Raw genomic sequence first — 18931 nt, forward strand, 5'->3', positions numbered from 1 at the left:
CGATAAATACTACAGCATGAGTCATTCAGTGCACCTTGTATACTGCAACTGTTTCCAAAGCCGAGTTGTACGTTTAATGTGATACCCACAGGTGGGAAAATCCTAATCCTGGCTGCGCTGTCACGAGGGCGATCGAGCGGTATCCTAAGCTAGTACTTTTCTCTTCTCCCCTTGCACCTACACATACCTCTGCTTGTGCTGCAAGCTTTCTTTTGTCTGTTTGCAGTTTTGGTATGGGACTTAAAGCAGGTTGTCTATCCAGCCTGTCTGTTGTCTATCCAGCCTGTCTGTTGGGCGATGGTATAATGCATTGGACGGGGAATAGCAGGACGACGTTTTTGCAAAGTAACTGAATATGTTTTAAATTAGTATCGCTCACTTTGAGCTTTCACATTAAAGTAGAAGAGTGCAAGTTGAGTGAACACATAATTGCTGGTCGGGCTGTGATGCCCCCATGGTAAAATTGCCTGCTAATGCTTGGCTCAAGGATGATGAATGGGCACATGGGTGAGGTGAAGAAGTAATACTGGCACCTGCAGAGCTATACCTCCGCAAGAGTCAGTGTTTTCAAGAAGGGGGAAAAGGGCAGGGCTGGTGAATTTTTGGCTAAGATGCCAAAGCCAGCATTGAAATCTTTCAGAAGTACAAATCAAAATTCACCCACAGCAGTTCCACTCAAAAGCAGTAAGGCTGTGTTCTATGTAGCCATCTCCTGCTCTCTGGCCTCTTGTGCATCCCCCACCATTGGCAGCTGTGCTTTCAGCTGCCTAGGCCCTAAGCTCTGGAATTTGCTCCCTAAACCTCTCCGCCTCTCTACCTCTCTCTCAACTCCTTTTAAGGCCCTCCTTAAAAACTGCCTCTTTGACCAAGCCATCAGTCACCTGTCCGAATATCTCCTTCTTTGGCTCGATGTCAATTTTTAAATCTGGCTATGCTCCTGTGAAGCTTCTTGGGACATTTTCCTTTGTTAAAGGCATGATCTAAATGCAAGTTGTTGTAACCAGTGCATCTGAAAGGGCGGTGGCTGTAAGCCTGAGCATCCCGATGGGTGACTATCTGTTTACATGTGCAGGTTTCAGCTACGGTTTTGAAATGAGCATTTTGTTTCGATTCCCGTGAAGCTGCCAATCTGGTGGTGAAATAAAAGGTGACCTTTTGTAAGCCAACTTAAGCAGGCCATGCTGAAATGTTAAAGGATTGCATGTATTTGAAATGCAGCATCTGTGTTTCATTCCCAGTGTTTCAATGTGTTTTAAATCTCTCCTATCTTGCGGCATGGTGACCCAAATGCAATAAAATCTCGGATTTAAAAAACAGTGTGGTCAGTTCATGAAATTCAGAATAGTTGTGCCATGTGGTGAAATGTGTTAACTTGATTTATTCTATAAATGTTATCCCTGTTGCTAAAGGATAGCTGTGCCATCAGTATCAGGGTTTCTGTAGGCTGCTGATAAAGTGGACTGCAATAAGGATTTTGCCAGAACTTTATTTTGTTATTATTACGTTTTCACTGTAATATGCTCTTGGGGAAAGACTGACCAATTTAATAATATATACGCTTTGCTTCTCCTGCCCACCTCCACTAAATTAGAGCCTCGCCTTCACCGAGTGCCACCCTCTGGCCTGGCTCAAGTTTAGCTTTTTAAAAACAGATATGCAAACTATTTACTGGGTGCAACACTAAATTATAAAGGTTGCATGAACTTCCTTGCATCAAGATAGCCGAGTGACTGGCGTAGATTCTCTTGCCAGTAGCATACTCTGCGTATATGAGCAAAAGTGGCCTTTCCCTCCATTGACGTGCAGTTGCCTTTGTCACTCTCGACACTGCGGTTATCGCTTTAATTCTGGACAGCTCTCCCAAGGCAGAACCCTGCCCTCTGGGAACGGTTTTGTTCCCTCAGGTTCATTTCAATGTTGAGACTTGTTTTCATTCACAGGGCATGTTTCTATTATTGGCTTTGTTTAGAAAGCTGTTTATCTACCTGAGAGGTTATTATAGTTCAGTCAGACAGAAGTCAGGTTTATGTGAAAAACTGAAATACAAGTGCATGTTTGAACACTACTTTCCATGGCACTCCCCAAAATCTCTCTTTATCACCTGCCCAGAGTTCAATTGAAGAAATGCTGGATGAGCAAAGGGAATGTGTCTAAAAAGACCATTGTCCTGTGACTTCTTTTGTAACACTGAATTAGATTCAGATTCAGATTCAGATTAGATTTATTTGCCATATGTAACAAGTACAATGGAATGCTTGTTCCCCGTCGGGACACGTCAGCTATACATACAGCGCCGCGTTCAGAGTCAATACAATGGCTTCCCGTGGCAGTGGGAGCACGATGTCCCTCAGCCGCTCCGTCCTCCTCGTCACCGCGGCCTCCTCCTCACTGTTGCCGGCTCCACGTGTGGCGGCCTGCTTCTCCCGCTCTGGCCACCATGCCCGGCTCCCCTCCTCCCATCCGGACTGCGAGTTACCCGAAATGGAGCTGCCGGCCGACATTAGCTGGGCCAGCAGTAATTCAGAAAGAAAGAAAATCTTGCATTTCTATAGCGCCTTTCACGACCTCGGGGCATCCCAAAGTGCTTTACAGTCAATGAAGTACTTTTGAAGTGTGGTCACTGTTGTAATGTAGGAAACGCAGCAGCCAATTTGCGCACAGCAAGCTCCCACAAACAGCAATGTGATAATAACCAGATCATCTGTGTTAGTGATGTTGACTGAGGGATAAATATTGGCCCAGGACACCGAGGAGAACTCCCCCTGCTCCTCTTCGAAATAGTGCCGTGGGATCTTTTGCATCCACCTGAGAGAGCAGACAGGGCCTCGGTGTCACTGGCAAGGCTTGGAAGCTAAGCAGAGCCAGGCCTGGTTAGTACCTGGAGGGGTGACCATCAGGAAAGACCAGGTGCAGAAGGTCATGGAAGGAGCCCCGGGAGGGGCGGCTGGTGAGCAGGCCCGGGCGTTGGGCTGAAGATTGTCGGACAGGAGGAATGGTGGAAATGGAATGGCGGCGTGCACAGACGCAGCGGCTTTGCTTCTCCCAGGACGGTGCTATTTACATTTAATGTTAATGTTATTTGTACTGGACTCCTGGGAGCTTGCAAGATCACATTTCGTTGTTCATGTACTTGTGCATTGTACAAAGACAATAAAGTTGAATTATTATTATTATTATTATTATTTAACGTCTCATCCGAAAGACGGCCCCTCCGACAGTGCAGCACTCCCTCAGCACCGCACTGGAGTGTCAGCCTAGATTTTTTTTCTGTGCTCAAGTCTCTGGAGTGGGACTTGAACCCACAACCTTCTGACTCAGGCGAGAGTGAGCCACAGCTGACAGTTTGGAGAAAATGGCTACTAGAAAGTCTGATCATTTCTTTAAGGTGAATGTTGATTGAAATATTAATGTCCGCATCGAGGATTGAAACTCTTTCTCAGGTCTGTACCTGTATCTGCATTGAGGGCTCCCAGAGCAGTGAACAAACTGAAAGGTGATTTATAGATAAAGAATCTGAGGTGCAAGTTAACATTACAGCAGACACTTCAACAGATTTCAATTTCTGGCAAATTTAACAAATAAACTGGCTTGTCCCACTTGTAGTGGAAGGTTTTCAGGAGCCATTTTCTAGATCTACCCCAAGAACACGCCTGCTTTTGCCCAGGAAGTGATGCAGATCCTTGGTATACCTGGGAGGAAATACTGGAGAAAAAAAGTTGCTAAGACCCTGGCGATTACTGCTGCAGCATGTGGGACCGGTGTGGTGTGCTGGTGGTGCCGTTACTCTCCAATGTAAGGGGCATATCTTCCCACAGCAACAGATCGGAATTGTACAGTTAGTTTCAAATATAGGGTGTTTGGGTTGGAAAATGAAGAGTAAAGAAAGCTTTTGTATAACAAAATATCCGTTCCAACATTTCTGTTCACCAACGATTACTTTCCTGCCCAACTGCTCTTCCCCCCCCCCGCCATTTTCTTCACTTCTGTTACGTGATTCGTTCAGAAGTACGGTCCCACAGACACTTCACCCAAGGGGCTATTCATCATCCCTGAGCCTAGAAGGTGAGTGTCATAGAGTTTTACAGCACAGAAAGAGGCCCTTCGGCCCATCGTGTCTGTGCCGCCCATCCATCCCTGTCCAGTCTAATCCCATTTTCCAGCATTTGGTCCATAGCCTTGTATGCAATGGCATTTCAAGTGCTCATCCAAATGCTTCTTGAATGTTGTGAGGGTTCCTGCCTCCACCACCCTTTCAGGCATTGAGTTCCACATTCCAACCACCCTCTGGGTGAAAAAGTTCCTCCTCAAATCCCCTCTAAATCTCCTGCCCCTTACCCTGAATCTATGCCCCCTTGTTATTGACCCCCCCACTAAGGGGAAAAGTTCCTCTTTATCTACCCTATCTATGCCCCTCATTATTTTGTACACCTCAATCAGGTCCCCCCTCAGCCTTCTCTGCTCCAAGGAAAACAACTCCAGCCTGTCCAGCCTCTCTTCATAGCTGAGGCGCTCCATCCCAGGTAACATCCTGGTGAATCTTCTCTGCACCCTCTCCAAAGCAATCACATCCTTCCTATAGTGAGGCGACCAGAACTGCACACAGTACTCCAGCTGTGGCCTCACCAGCGTTTTGTACAGCTCCATCATAACCTCCCTGCTCTTATATTCTATGCCTCGGCTAATGAAGGCAAGTATCCCATATGCCTTTTTAACCACCTTATCTACCTGCTCCGCTGCCTTCAGGGATCTATGTACATGTACACCAAGGTCCCTCTGACCCTCTGTACTTCCTAGGGTCCTACCACTCATTGTGTATTCCCTTGCCTTATTTGTCCGTCCAAAATGCATCACCTCGCACTTTTCAGGGTTAAATTCCATTTGCCACTTTTCCGCCCATCTGACCAACCCGTTTATATCGTCCTGTAGCCGGAGGCTTTCCTCCTCGCAATTTACCACCCCACCAATTTTCGTGTCATCTGCGAACTTACTGATCATACCTTTTACATTTTCATCCAAATCATTTATGTAGATCACAAACAATAAGGGACCCAGCACCGATCCCTGAGGTACCCCACTGGACACAGGCTTCCAGTCACAAAAGCAACCTTCGACCATCACCCTCTGCCTCCTGCCACTCAGCCAGTTTAGGATCCAACGCGCCAAGGCACCCTGGATCCCATGGGCTCTTACCTTCTTGACCAGTCTCCTATGCGGGACTTTGTCAAAAGCTTTACTGAAGTCCATGTAAACCACATCCACAGCATTTCCCTCATCCACCCCACTAGTCACCCCCTTGAAAAATTCAATCAGATTTGTTAGACATGATTTACCCTTGACAAAACCATGCTGACTATCCCCGATTAATCCTTGCCTCTCCAAGTGGAGATTAATTTTGTCCCTCAGAATTTTTTCCAATAATTTCCCCACCACAGATGTTAGACTCACTGGCCTGTAATTCCCTGGTTTATCCCTGCTACCCTTCTTGAATAATGGTACTACGTTAGCTGTTCTCCAGTCCTCTGGTACATCCCCTGTGGCCAGAGAGGTTCTGAAAATTAGTGTCAGAGCCCCTGCAATCTCCTCCCTTGCCTCCCACAGCAGCCTGGGATACATCTCGTCCGGGCCTGGGGATTTATCCACTTTTTGGCCCGCTAAAACCGCTAGCACCTCCTCCCTCTCGATGCTAATATGTTCAAGTATGTCACAGTCCCCTTGCCCGATTTCTATGTCTGCATCGTCTTTCTCCATAGTGAACACAGATGCAAAAAATTCATTTAAAACCCCGCCTACATCCTCTGGCTCTACACACAGATTGCCACTTTGGTCCCTAATGGGCCCTACCCTTTCCCTGGTTATCCTCTTGCCCTTAATATACTTATAAAACACCGTAGGATTTTCCTTTAAGGAAATTGTTTGAGCACAGACGACTGAGTCCGAATCTGACATCGACACACGTGCATTTTGTGGCACGGTAATAGTGGTGGTAGGTGGGACTCACTGGATGTGAGCAGAACATTTTCCCCTCTTGTCCTGCAAGGCCACTTGTCATACCCCACTGCTACCCAGGGTTATCTTCGCATAGATCAGGGAATGAACATAATACCTTGCTGATCTGTACATCTTTTAACCACATCCAGGTGCTTTATTTATCCACTTGTTGGTAGAATTGGGCAGTTCAATTCGAGCACCACTGTTTACATGGAGTTGGGTTTCAACGTGTGATGCTGTCCAAACCTGGATTTGATAACCTCCACTGGCAGAATTATCCGACTATTTCAAAATGCAGAAGTTGGGTGTAGCCTCTGTACACAGGGTGTAGCTGTGTATGTGTATGCACATGCATGCACACTATGCATGCTTTCTCTTTTTAAAAACTCCTTGCAGCATCGTTTGGCCTCTACCAATGCTGCCTTTGGTCCAGTTTTTTGGAAGTATTCAATAACAGCGTAACCAGGGAGCCACAACACGAGAATGTGTGACATTTACTCCCCATCGAATAACTTTATTTAATCTGGGCACGTGCTTTTGGAGTTAATGCAGCATCACTGAGTATATCTACATTTTTTGCTTTTTTACATCTGCTCAAAACTTTACCTTTTTTATATATTAAGCATTCACCCTTAGTACATATTTGCTCTCTGTTTTACACAGCTGAGTCTGAGTGCATCCTGAGAGAAATTCTAGATTGGGTGTTCAGTAGCCAACGTGTGTGCGCGCACACTGGATCGAGTTCAGTACTGATTTGCAAACTCCATTAGGTGCTCAAGCTGTTTACTGTGTGCAGTTTGATGGAAGTAAAGCCAGTAGGTTATTTTTCTGCTTCTATTAATAGGTGACACTAAACTGGGCTTGTGACCAGCCTCCTGTGTGGGGAAGTAAGACAAGTGACTGGGACCTGCAGTAACCTTGCTTGGGCTCCATGCAGGTCCCATCTTGTTCATTTCTAATGAATGGCTAGGACCCAAATTGTGTGTGGCAGGGCAGTCCGCACTGCCTGCTCAATGGTGGGTAAATCCTCATTCTGAATACCTGTTAGTATCAACAACTTGAGTTGGATGCAAATTAATGGAAATCTGGATTTAAACTTTTTATATGAGGCCTGTGAGACTGCATGGTATTCACCCAAGTGTCCCTTGAAGACAAAAAGCTTGGCTACTAATGCTATAGCTTATCCTATTGATTGAATCTAGTGTTTGAACAGAGTGCTCTGTTTAATCATTTGCTTTTTTAAATTTGTATCCATGCGGCCCAGCTAGAACTAGGACAACATGTGTAAACATTTGGCTGATGGTTGTAGACTGGTATTTATAACTTTTTTGCCAATTTTAAATCCCTCTTCATGACACTTCGTGCGCCCTGAGCATTGGCTGCCCTCCAGTATGTTCGCCAAGTGGCCGGTCGTGTGTGAGCGAGCCTGGACAGCGAGTGTCGTCAGGCTCTTTGACTGAGCTCGATCCGGTCATTCCTCGAAGTTCACATACTCGCACTTTCTAGCGGGAGTCACTGGAATTAGCAGCAGCAATTCTGATGGATGTTTGTTCTTTCTTTCTCCGCACCCGCCAACCACCTTCCCAAGCCCAGGGATACCCGAGGTCAATTGTGGCACCCCTGCTGCCTCCCTGACTGAAATCAACTCATTCCACACAGGCAAGGGATCCAAGCTGGGGTTTGGCTGGTCTGTGTGGTTCAGCTATGTACTTGTGAAACTTTCAGAGCTGTTTGCGGGGGGGGGGGGGCAGCGTCCTCCAACTTCTGATCGCATTGAGCTTCAGGATGTGACAACAATGAATTGTCGATGCAGAGAATACAGACAACAGCTGCAGGGGATATTTTTAATCACGTTTTTATCTTATTTCAGCTGTTCCAAGATTTCATACCGTACCCAGTGGTGCCCATACTATATGTTATTTAACAGGATCTTGCATTGTTGGACAAGCAATGCTGACGTCTGTGTGGCTTAAACTTCCTCCGTGTCTTGTCAGCATTCTGGACATGGTGTTCCTCTATTAATGAGCTGTATACGTTGCCACATTTCCGTCGTCACAAATCCCATCTAACCATATCTGAAATGTTCTCCAGTTGAGTTTTGGGTAAATGCAAATGCATTCTATAGTCTGTGGTTGGTGTTGGGCCACAGGGACCTTTATGCACGACCAACAACAACAGCTTGCATTTATATAGCGCGTCACAGCAGTGTAATCTGACAAAAATTGACCCCGAGCCAAAGAAGGAGATATTGGATGGGGTGGCTAAAAGCTTGGTCAAAGAGGTAGGTTTTAAGGGGCGTCTTAAAAGGAGGTGGAGAGGTTTAGGGAGGGAATTCCAGAGCTTCGGGCCGAGACAGCTGAAGGCACGGCTGCCACTGGTGGGGTGAAGGGAGTCGGGATGTACAAGAGGCCAGAGTTGGAGGAGCGCAGAATTTTTGGAGGGCTGGAGCAGGTCACCAAGATGGGCTCTTTCTTCTCCCCCCCCCCCCCCCCCCATGGATTGAAATTTAAAATCCTCATCTTCACCTACAAATCCCTCGGTGGCCTCGCCCCACCCTACCTCTGCAACCTTCTCATGCCTTCTATCCCCTCAAGCCCTCTGAATCTGGCTTCCTGCGCATTCCCTCCACTCGAGCTTTGGTGGTAGCCTTCAGCTGCCTTGGCCCTAATGTTTTGGAGTTCCCTCCCCAAACCCTGTGTACCTCCCTCCACCTTTTTTTACAGCCTTCTCGAGACGCATGTCTTCGACCAAGCTCTCAGATACCTCCCCTAACCCATTCGCCAAGGCTCGGTGCCTGCTCCCTTTCTCCTCTGTAATGCTGTGGGACTTTTTTTATGTTAAAGGTGTTGTATAAGTGCTACTTTGCCTCTGCAGCGTATGAGTCTGCCTTTGTTCTTTGATGCCAGTCCTTAACTCAAAAGTGCAGTTACGTTTTAGCTTCAGGTGTCTGCATTTGTTTCTTCCACTCCTGTCTCCAGGTTTTTTTTTTCTTACCTCATTCAAAAATCAAATCAAATCAACTTTTTATTGTCATTGTTAGTGCACAAGTGCAGTACAACAAAATGTAGGCTTGCGGCTCCCGAGAGTGTACATTTAGATTAAGACATTTAAACATTCAACATACATTTGGCTTGTAGTATATTAACATAACATAACCATAATAAAGTGCATTGGCAGATGTGCAGGCTTTAGAGTTTGTTTGTGGAGTTCAGTAGGATGACAGCCCTGGGAAAGAAGCTGTTACTAAATTTGGTCGTACGGGTGCGAATGCATCTGTAGCGTCTCCTAGATGGCAGGAGGGTGAACAGACTGTGGCTGGGGTGGGTAGGGTCTTTGATGATGGACCGTGACCTCCGTAGACAGCGTTTCTGGTATATGTGCTCTATGGTCGGTAGCCGGGTGCCGGTAATGCGTTGGGCAGTTTTGACTACCCGCAGCAGGGCTTTCCGGTCATAGTAGCTACAGCTGCCATACCATACTGTGATACAGTTTGTCAGGATGCTCTCTATTGTGCAGCGGTAGAAGTTAGAGAGGATCAGGGGTGACAGGTTACATCCCTTCAGCCTCCTTAGGAAATATAGGCGCTGCTGGGCCTTCTTCACCAGAGAGGAGGTATTGAGTGACCAGGAGAGGTCTTCCGTGATGTGGACTCCGAGGAACTTAAAGCTGTCCACCCTTTCCACCACAGCCCCATGGATGTGGATGGGGGGTGTGACTTCCGCCTTTGGACTTCCTGAAGTCCACAATGATTTCTTTGGTTTTCTTGATGTTAAGGGCCAGGTTGTTATCGGCGCATTACCTCCACATTACTTTCTCCCCTACCACACAGCATGTGAGACCGGCTTTAGCTACTTAATCTTTATTTCTTGCTTATTGTTGTCCTCCTTTTGAACCCTTTCCTACTCCAACCAGTGATGCAGGAGTGATGATGCTTCACAATGACGTAACTTGCCTCTTTTTTTAAAAATTCATTCTCTGGATCGAGGCCAGCATTTATTGCCCATCCCTAGTTGCCCTTGAGAAGGTGGTGGTGAGCCGCCTTAAACCGCTGCAGTCCGTGTGGTGAAGGTGCTCCCACAGTGCTGTTAGGGAGGGAGTTCCAGGATTTTGACCCAGCGATATGCTTTCCTTCCTTTTCTCTCCATTCTATACCCCTTCCCCAACCTATAAATTTGCTTGCCTGTTTTTAGAATTGGAAAATCCCAATTCAGACTAGACTCCAAGCAGCATTATTCTGTCATAAGAGCAGTGAAATAAAATAGAAATAGATCTGGACTCGAGCTGTTTTTTTTTTCCCCCTTCTAATTTGGCCAATTATCCTTGGAGTGGCGTGTGGTCAAGACCGATCAGAAATGGTAATGGGGTGAGGGGTGCTGGCAAAGTGAAACGGAATCAAGCAGCGTGGGACAAGAAGAAAAAAAATGTTCCAGTGGACGATCCCTGATCTAAGCGCCAACCCAACTTTTCTCCTCTTTTCCCTCCACCCCCACAAAAAAACCACTCCTTCATCTCTCATTGGAAGCATCTCCTAGTGTAAAGAAAAGGGAACTGTCGTTAAAAGTCTGGTTATTAAAGTCAGCATTAAGGCCAGAGAGCTGCAAAGTGCCCAATAGAAAGATGAAGTGCTTGAGCTTGCGTTGAGCTACATTGCAGCTGCCAGAACCCCAGTTTTCTTCAGTCTGATCCAACCGTCTAAAAGCTGTTACATAGCGCGTTCCCGGTTTAACCCGAGAAAGACATTGTTGTAAGAGTAAAGCACGAATTCCAACCTGTTTTTAACGTGAAATTATCTTTCTTCTCTAGACAATAATGAGGATGCAACAGTCAATCGTATCACGTAAGTGCAATCTTTTATCAAGCTCAATCTCTCACTTTAAACATCACTTCCTTCACTATGATGGTAACGCGGTTGGTCTTGTTAATCTGGCCTGGACGTGGCTAAAGGAGGAGTTCTGGGAACTACCACCTCAAGCCCATGAGTTTATAATCGTGACTCAGTGTTGTAATTTAGTCTCTGTCAAACTGATGTCTAAAAAGCCCTAGTCAGTTGGACTTTGTATCTGTCGGTGATCCTGGGATATTCATGGCAGCCCAGTCATGCCCTTTGTACAGCCACGTACATACAGGAAACTCTTTGGTATCCGGCACCAACGGGACCAGGATGGTGCCGGTTGATAAAAAAAATTCTGGATAACGGAGAGGGTTATCTACCGAGGCTATTTTTAACAAACAAAAATTAAAAAAATCAAGAAATGTGCAGTATACTGTAATTGGGTACTCACCTACAGAATGTTGTTAAATGGATGGTGGAAGATGCTTGATTAAGTACAGTAATGCCAGTTGAGGGTAATCCATAACTCTTTAATTACTTAACAGTAAAACAAAACTTATAAACGACTGTATACTGTAGTTTTCGGAGTGAGAATTGTGCCGGTTATTAGAGCATTCCGGATATTTAGGTGCCGGTTAAACAAAAGTTTCCTGTAATTGTATGCAATTTAATTCATAAACTTAATCCAGTTATCTGGCCACCTTTTTCTTTTTTGGTCTGTAAATTTTTTATTTATATATATTATTTATATAAATATTTGTGCCTCCCCATGGTAGCATAGTGGTTATATTACTGGACTAGCAATCCAGAGGCCCGGATTCATAATCCAGAGAATGAGTTCAAATCCCACCATGGCAGTTTGAGAATTTTGAATTCATTTTTTAAAAATCTGGAAATAAAGAGTTGGTCTCAGTAAAAGTGACCATGAAGCTATTGGATTGTCATAAAAACCCAACTGGTTCACTAACGTCCTTTAGGGAAGGAAATCTGCCGTCCTTACCCGGTCTGGCCTATATGTGACTCCAGTCCCACACCAACGTGCAGACGCGGTGGACCGAATGGCCACTGACATGAATCAGTCATTCATGAAGGAAAGACTTATGAACTAATACTGGGCGGCCTACGAGTGGCGCTGTCCAGGGAGAGTATAAATACTCGGGCACGGGCCCAGCTTGCGCAGGGCATTCTTAACAGGAACTAGTGAAGGACACAACTAGACCTCCATGTTGTAAAACAGTTGATTAAAGCTTTGTTTAACACTCAGACCAAGTGCCTCGTAGTTTTCTTCTGTCAGCCACCTCCTGTGCTGTACTGTTCCATGACTCTTAACTGCCCTCTGAAGTGGCCTAGCAAGCCACTCTGTTGTATCAAAACCACTACAGCAGTTCAAGAAGGCAGCTCACCACCGCCTTCTCAGGGCGACTAGGGCTGGGCAATAAATGCCGGCCTTGCCAGCGACGCCCACATCCCGAGAATGAATGAATAAAACTTGACCAAAGCCCTACAGAAGACATTTTGGAATGTTACCGATAAAGGATTCATACTCCTTCGTACCTCTGCATGCTTTGACTTGGTTGGCATTCCAGCCTCTCTCTCTCTCAAGCTGATTGATATTTATTTTGGCGACAAAATTGCTCTATTTGAGATGCAGTAAATGTTGAAAATCTTTTGTTTATTAAACAAAACCTAAGATAGCAGCTGGTGCCGACTGTCTCGGAATCTAACCAGTCCTTTCTCTGAGCGGGTAGAGTGGTTGACTTGAAAGTGTAGTGTAGTCATTTGTTTTGTAAGCATTTAGATGTGAATATTAGTGTTCTTGTACCTTGAGCTGGATAACGGGTTATCTCACTGTCTGTCTGCATGCTGGTATATTTAAGCAAAGGGACACAATTGGACTTTTAAATGCACTGCCGGATAGGGTGGTGGATACAGATTCAATAGTAGCCTTCAAAAGGCAATTGGAGAAAAAACTGCAGAGATATGGGGAAAGAGCGGAGGAGTGGGACTGACTGGATTGCTCCTCGAAAGAGTTGATGGGCCGAATAGCCTCCTTCTGTGCTGTACTTTACCTGACCAGGTGCCATCTTCATGCACCACTCTCTATAGGTGTACTGGACTGCGACCTGTGAGAAACCCAACATTTGTGCCAACACTTAAACAATTCAAACCCTGAGCATGTTTCTTATCCCCAAAAAAGGGGGGAAATTGCTAAGAGTAACACAAAATAAAACACCCCTAAAGTCAGTAAGCACACGAATGTGAAGTTCTGTATTGATACTATTTACAAAATGTTACGCCAGTTTCAAGTGCTACCATAGTGTTCGGAGGATTACCTACATTGTTTGAAGTGCTGAGGAGCCCCTTTTAATCTAGTCAGCAGGCACTGTTTACAGAAATACAAAAGTAACTACTTCCCCCCGGGGAAGGTGGCTCCCATATGGAATAACTGACGAGTGCAGACACACATGACCGGTTCCCCGCATTTGTTCTCGCGGAACATGCGGCGTTGTGAATCGGCAACAGGTTACGGCCGCATTTTTGTGGATCCTTTCTGCAATCGCTTGCCTACGCAGTAGTAGTCATATTTAGGAGTGCAGCTGGAAGGCAAGAGAATTGAGGATCTGCAGTCGGCTACCTTTAGAGAAGAGGAACTGAGCTCTGCCTCCCATCTCTGCCACATCTGAGCTGTGTGCTCGGTGGAAAGTCTTTATTCCTTGGTGTGACCTAAATTTGACAACTTCGAGAAAAACACAACCGTACACACAGTTTGACTAATAGTAACTTTTTTTTGACTAGGTTATGGATGTGCACATTCACCCTTGCAGTATCTGCTGGTGCAGTCTTTCTCCTTCCATTTTCAATTATTAGCAATGAGATCCTGCTCTCGTTGCCAGAAAACTATTACATGCAGTGGTTGAACGGTTCCCTTATTCATGGTAAGTAAATGGGTGCTCAAATACCAATGTTTGTCCGGTTCCAGGTAATGTATAGGATTGACCAGACTGCAGAGCTTTATGTAGTTAGCTGCGATTGGGCAGCACATTTAGTAAGGAGCCACATTCTCCAGCGAAAGATGCAAAATTTCAAATCGAGGGCCAAACTCCAGCCCTTCACCAGCTTGCTCTTTGTGCTAATGGAGGCCTCCAGCTTGATTTTACGATGCAGAGGAAAAGCTGTACTAAACTGGCAAAGCACTCCTGGCAACTGGTCTGTGGAGTGGTGCTTTGACTATAGCTGTGGCGTAGCACAGAGCCCCAGAGAGTTGGCAATTTGGGATTGTAATGAGGTTTTAAAAAGCTAAATTAGGGGAAAGCTTGGCAGTTTTGCAAAGTAGGTTTTTTTTTCAACAAAAAAAATTCATGGTCACTGTTATCTGTGATTTTTTTTTTTTTAAATGAGTAGGATTTGTCCTTGTACACGAGTAGAACAGCTGATAAGAGTATCTCTCGGGTTAGCTGATTTTAGCTGACTCAATAATTAGGGTGGTACATTTGGTCTCTGGCTCATTGCTAAAGAGGGGAACATGAGCCAGGGTTCCTCCTGTTGATCGCCGACCGGCAACCCTGCCAAAAGAGTGTGTGTGTGAAATTTAGTCAGCTGGCCCTCGCTGTGCAGACTCTCTCGGAAAGAATGGCCACTTGGGGCAAGGTATTAGAGGGTGCCTAGAGCCCATGGAGCTATACCCCAGCAACTGTCGGCACCTTCAGGATGGGAAATTGGCCACAGAAAATCTCTGCCGAGGAACCTAGGAATGTGCAGGACCAGGAATGGCCACCCCGGTCTAATTGGCTGGCCATAGAGTTCAAAAACAAAATGCACTGCTCACGAACTGTATTCCTCATATAATTTTTACTTGCCACATTTCTGTCTATCTGATGATATCGACCTGAATTACAATTTTATCATTAATGCAGCTCAAAGTATGAAAATTTTGCCAAACAAACACTTTCTTTGAATTTGGATTGTTAGCTTTTTATTTGAAGTACTGATTTTCAGCAATGAGACCGATTCTTCAGGAGTGAGCTAAAGTTGCCATCTAGTGGTGAAGTGGGGTAACGCACAAGAAATCACAATTTTGAGCTTTGAGGAAAGTGGCCATGTTTTAATAATGCGTGTCGTCTATACTGTCGGTATCGCATACAGTGCCCAACACTGGATATAATTAGGGTTGCCAACCCTCCAGGATTGACCTGGAGTCCCCAGGTAACAAAGATTGATCTCCTGAACACTGCTGCGAGCAACCAGGGCGAACAATCATCGGAGCATTAGAAAACAGTTTTTTTTCCCCATTTACTTTGGACACTTGTCTTGGTTATAAAAATATTGGCGATTTGTGGTGGGCGGGGCGGGCTATTTGACTGACGGTCAAGAATCATCCAATCGGCTAACTAAGTCTCTTCTACATTGGGGAGACCAAACGTAGATTGGGCGACCGGTTTGCGGAACACCTCCGTTCAGTCCGTAAGGGGGACTCCGAGCTTCCGGTCGCCTATCACTTTAATTCTCCGCTCCACTCCCACTCTGATCTCTGTCCTCGGCCTCTTACACTGTTCCACTGAAGCTCAGCGTAAGCTCGAGGAACTGCACCTCATCTTTCGATTAGGCACTTTACAGCCTTCTGGACTCAACATTGAGAGCAACAATTTCAGACCATAACCTCTGCCACTATCCTTTTTTTCCCTCTCTCCCATGTGGCAGCTGTCTTTCATTCTGCCGGTGCCATTTACACTTCATCTAGAGCCATCTTTTGTTTCTTAACTTGTCCCGTTACCATCTCCTTTTGCCTTGCACCATCACCCCTTTTATCATTTAATCTCTCTCCTGCCTTCCACCCTATCACAGACCTTCCCTTTTGTTCTTTTCCCCTCCCCCCTTTCCCTGCCCCTGCACTTGCTTAAAAACCTGTTCCATCTCCAGCTATTTCCAGTTCTGACGAAGGGTCATCGACCTGAAACGTTAACTCTGTTTCTCTCTCCTCGATGCTGCCTGACCTGCTGAGTATTTCCAGCATTTTCTGTTTTTATTTCAGATTTCCAGCATCCGCAGTATCTTGCTTTTGTATTAGTGGCTAACTACGTCTGTTCACTTTCCAATTGGTGTGGGAAGGCGGGGCCCCGCGAGGATGGATGTTTTGGGTCATGTGATGAAACCTCCAGGGATACATCCAACCAGAGTTGGTGGATATTTCCGATAATTAAGCTTCCTTGGAATACCGAGCACCAGCACTGGCTGTAGTAGCCAATTATTGAGCAGCAGAGGCATTCAAAATTAATTAGTTGTGTGCTAACAGATAAATCACCAGAGAATGTAACTGTCCTGTCTCTCTCTCTCTCTCTCTCTCTGCAGGCCTGTGGAACCTTGTTTTCCTCTTCTCCAACATCTCTCTGGTGTTCCTGATGCCTTTTGCATACTTCTTCACTGAATCGGAGGGATTTGCTGGCTCAAAAAAGGTGAGAAGGGTTATTGTTGTGTTACAGAAAGACCCAGAAGGTCCGCGGTAAATGGCTGTGAATATACTAATCAGAATTCAAATCATCGCTAAAATGAGTGTTGCTTTAATTGGGATGGTGCGGATTGCTTTCTGCAGTGCAATAGCTGTGTGATCATTGAGTCGGCAGAGTGAATGTACCAAATCGACAGGGATGTGGATATGTCCTCCCCGCCAAACTTGGCTGAAGTGGCTTAGCATGGGAGGACAGAATTTGTACAGCTCTCGAAGAGCAGGAGGTGGGTCTCGTGGACAAGATGAGCTCAGAGGGCATGATGGGGGAGAAACTAGAAAAAGATGCGAGTTCAGGTCTAGGACAGGCGGGAACCTTGGGGGAAGTTTGACGTGGTGGGCTAGGGGAAGGGAGGGAAGTGGCAGAGGCAGCTGAACGCATGGTTTCAATCTTCGTGGCAAAGAAGTCCATTAGCTCCTCGAACTTGTTGGAGGTGAGGATGGAGAGGGCGGGGAGAGAGGTTTAAGAAGTTATCTTTGATCCTGGAGCAGTGAGCCGTTTTGACAGAGGTGAACAGGACCCGATAGTGCTCTGTGTTCCTGCCAGATCTGGTAATGAATGGCTAAACCATCATATGTGGTTGATTCGTTTCTTACCAGGCTTTGATTTTGCTGATCGTGATAATTCAGTAAATCTGTCTGTTAGCATGTAGTCTAAGTTTTGAATTGAGTTATTTTGGCAAATCTCAGGTTAAATCTTGGACTTTCCTGATTATTTTATGCTAACAATTGATTGGACTTAAGCTAGTCAAGAACTTGGTTGTCTTAATTATCCATTATTAATGACTTTATGTAAAAAAAAAAACCCCAATTAAAGCAGACATTGTTGAGAATGTTTGTTTGTCTTGTGTCCTTTCAGTTTAGAAGTTTAAAGCTCCTAAATTTATTCCTTTCCCCAATGAAATAATTTTAAAGGTTGGAAACTTAATTTTTTTTTTTTAAATCCACCATTTTCTGCAATCTTGAAGATGGATGTGTTTGGGTCTGGTCTTTGGAAGTGGCCAGGAGTTTAACTCTGGTAGTTTCAGCTCTCCATTATCATCAGTCGTCTATCATTGGCGTTTTTCTTGCTCTTTCGTTGACTTGTGTACTGCGGCTGTGTCACCCGTTGCCGGTTATGGACACCTTCGGCTAATTCAAAGATGAGCTCATCTGTCTATTGATGGCATTCCCTGCAGCGAGGGTCCCACTACCCTCCTCCAGGCCGCTCATCTGCCCAAAGCCATTGACACTTTCTGCGGTTGACTGGGTCACTTAACCGGCACTCGTCATTGACTGGACACGGGTAGTGCCGTCGACCGACATTCTGGTTGCTGGTTTTAACAGCTCACCTGACCTGCAGCTTCAGTTCAAACACGGTAATTGGGGTGGAGTTGTCGTTGTAATACACGAGAACCCAGTCTTAAAGCTGTACTCTTTTTTTTCCCCACAGGGAATTATGGCTCGAGTTTATGAAACATTTGTTGTCCTCTTCCTTCTGACCCTCCTGGTTCTGGGGATCGTGTGGGTGGCATCTGCAATTATTAATAATGATGCAGCTAGCAGAGAATCTCTGTACGGTGAGTATCTTGTGAGAAGCTAAAGGGGCTATGCTGGAGGAGGCATAGCAGCAAAAAGTGCAATTGTAAAAATCTTAACATAGCATCGGCACAGAGATGGCCAGCTTGTGGGACTTGCAGTTTGGAGGACCACATCATTCCTCTTGTACTCCTGTTATTTTGGGATCGAGCTTTACACAGCCTCATGACTGGGCGTTTCCAGATGCTGCAGCCAAGGAGAGTCTAAAAGCTGAGACCGGGGACCCTTTCCCCGCTGTTCCATTCTTGTTTAGTCTATATTCTAACCCAAGTTCTCTTTACCAACAGATCTGTGGGATTATTACCTTCCATACCTCTACTCCTGCATTTCACTATTTGGAGTTCTGCTGCTGCTCTGTGAGTAACTCCTCCTTGAATGTAATGCTGGCCTGTGCTGTCTTGGATCGATCTTTCTCGTGAAAGCTAGCAGCATTTTAAAAACATAGTTTGCATTGTATTATGTGAAGTTTGCTTAAATGGCCCAGTAATGAAATTCAAATGGTTTGTAAATGGTGTACTTGGGCAAGTATGAACTGTGGAGGGTGTCTGTGCTTACTCTCGACCAGCGTGAGGACAGCGCTTTGCTCAAACAGACTTAACGGTGAGAAGCAGACTGAAGCTGTTAACCGCACAACTGGCCAAACTTGTCGTGTGTGACTTGCCCCTTTTTAAAATTGAGCATTGACACAAAGCAGAGACGATTCAAGTTTGATTTGACCCTTTACACAGCCAGTTCTTTGATCTCGGATTGATGATTACTTTACTACGATTTTTCTGAGATGAGTAATATTGTACAGCATTTCATCATTTTAATTTAAAAAATGATGGAAATGTCATAAAGTACTTTAGTTTAAATTTTATTAAACCACTAAGTTGATTTTAAACTCTTTCCTCCCACCCCACTAAACACCTATGAAGCGCCGTAGGACATTTTTCTATGTTAGAAGCATGTAAATTGTTGGTCATCACTGCTAATGCAGCGGACCATCTGCTCTCAAAGCTACAGGTTAGTGCAGTGTTAGGCAGCGGAGGAGA

At 45.4% G+C, this 18931-nt stretch overlaps 1 protein-coding gene across 2 annotated transcripts in view; it reads left to right on the plus strand.

Annotated features, from left to right (window-relative positions):
• Window positions 1–18931, plus strand: part of lmbr1l (limb development membrane protein 1-like) — a 67742-nt gene that overhangs the window by 24241 nt on the left and 24570 nt on the right. For both annotated transcript variants that reach the window (XM_085972773.1, XM_085972774.1), the window contains exons 3-7: window positions 10792–10825; window positions 13616–13755; window positions 16166–16269; window positions 17752–17878; window positions 18185–18253. In XM_085972773.1, coding sequence (XP_085828899.1) covers window positions 10792–10825; window positions 13616–13755; window positions 16166–16269; window positions 17752–17878; window positions 18185–18253 — 474 coding nt within the window. The remainder of the gene's footprint in view (window positions 1–10791; window positions 10826–13615; window positions 13756–16165; window positions 16270–17751; window positions 17879–18184; window positions 18254–18931) is intronic.

Source organism: Somniosus microcephalus, chromosome 33, assembly GCF_052327205.1.
Source record: "Somniosus microcephalus isolate GS21.2 chromosome 33, FLI_Smic_1.0, whole genome shotgun sequence".
NCBI classification, from domain to species: domain Eukaryota; kingdom Metazoa; phylum Chordata; class Chondrichthyes; order Squaliformes; family Somniosidae; genus Somniosus; species Somniosus microcephalus.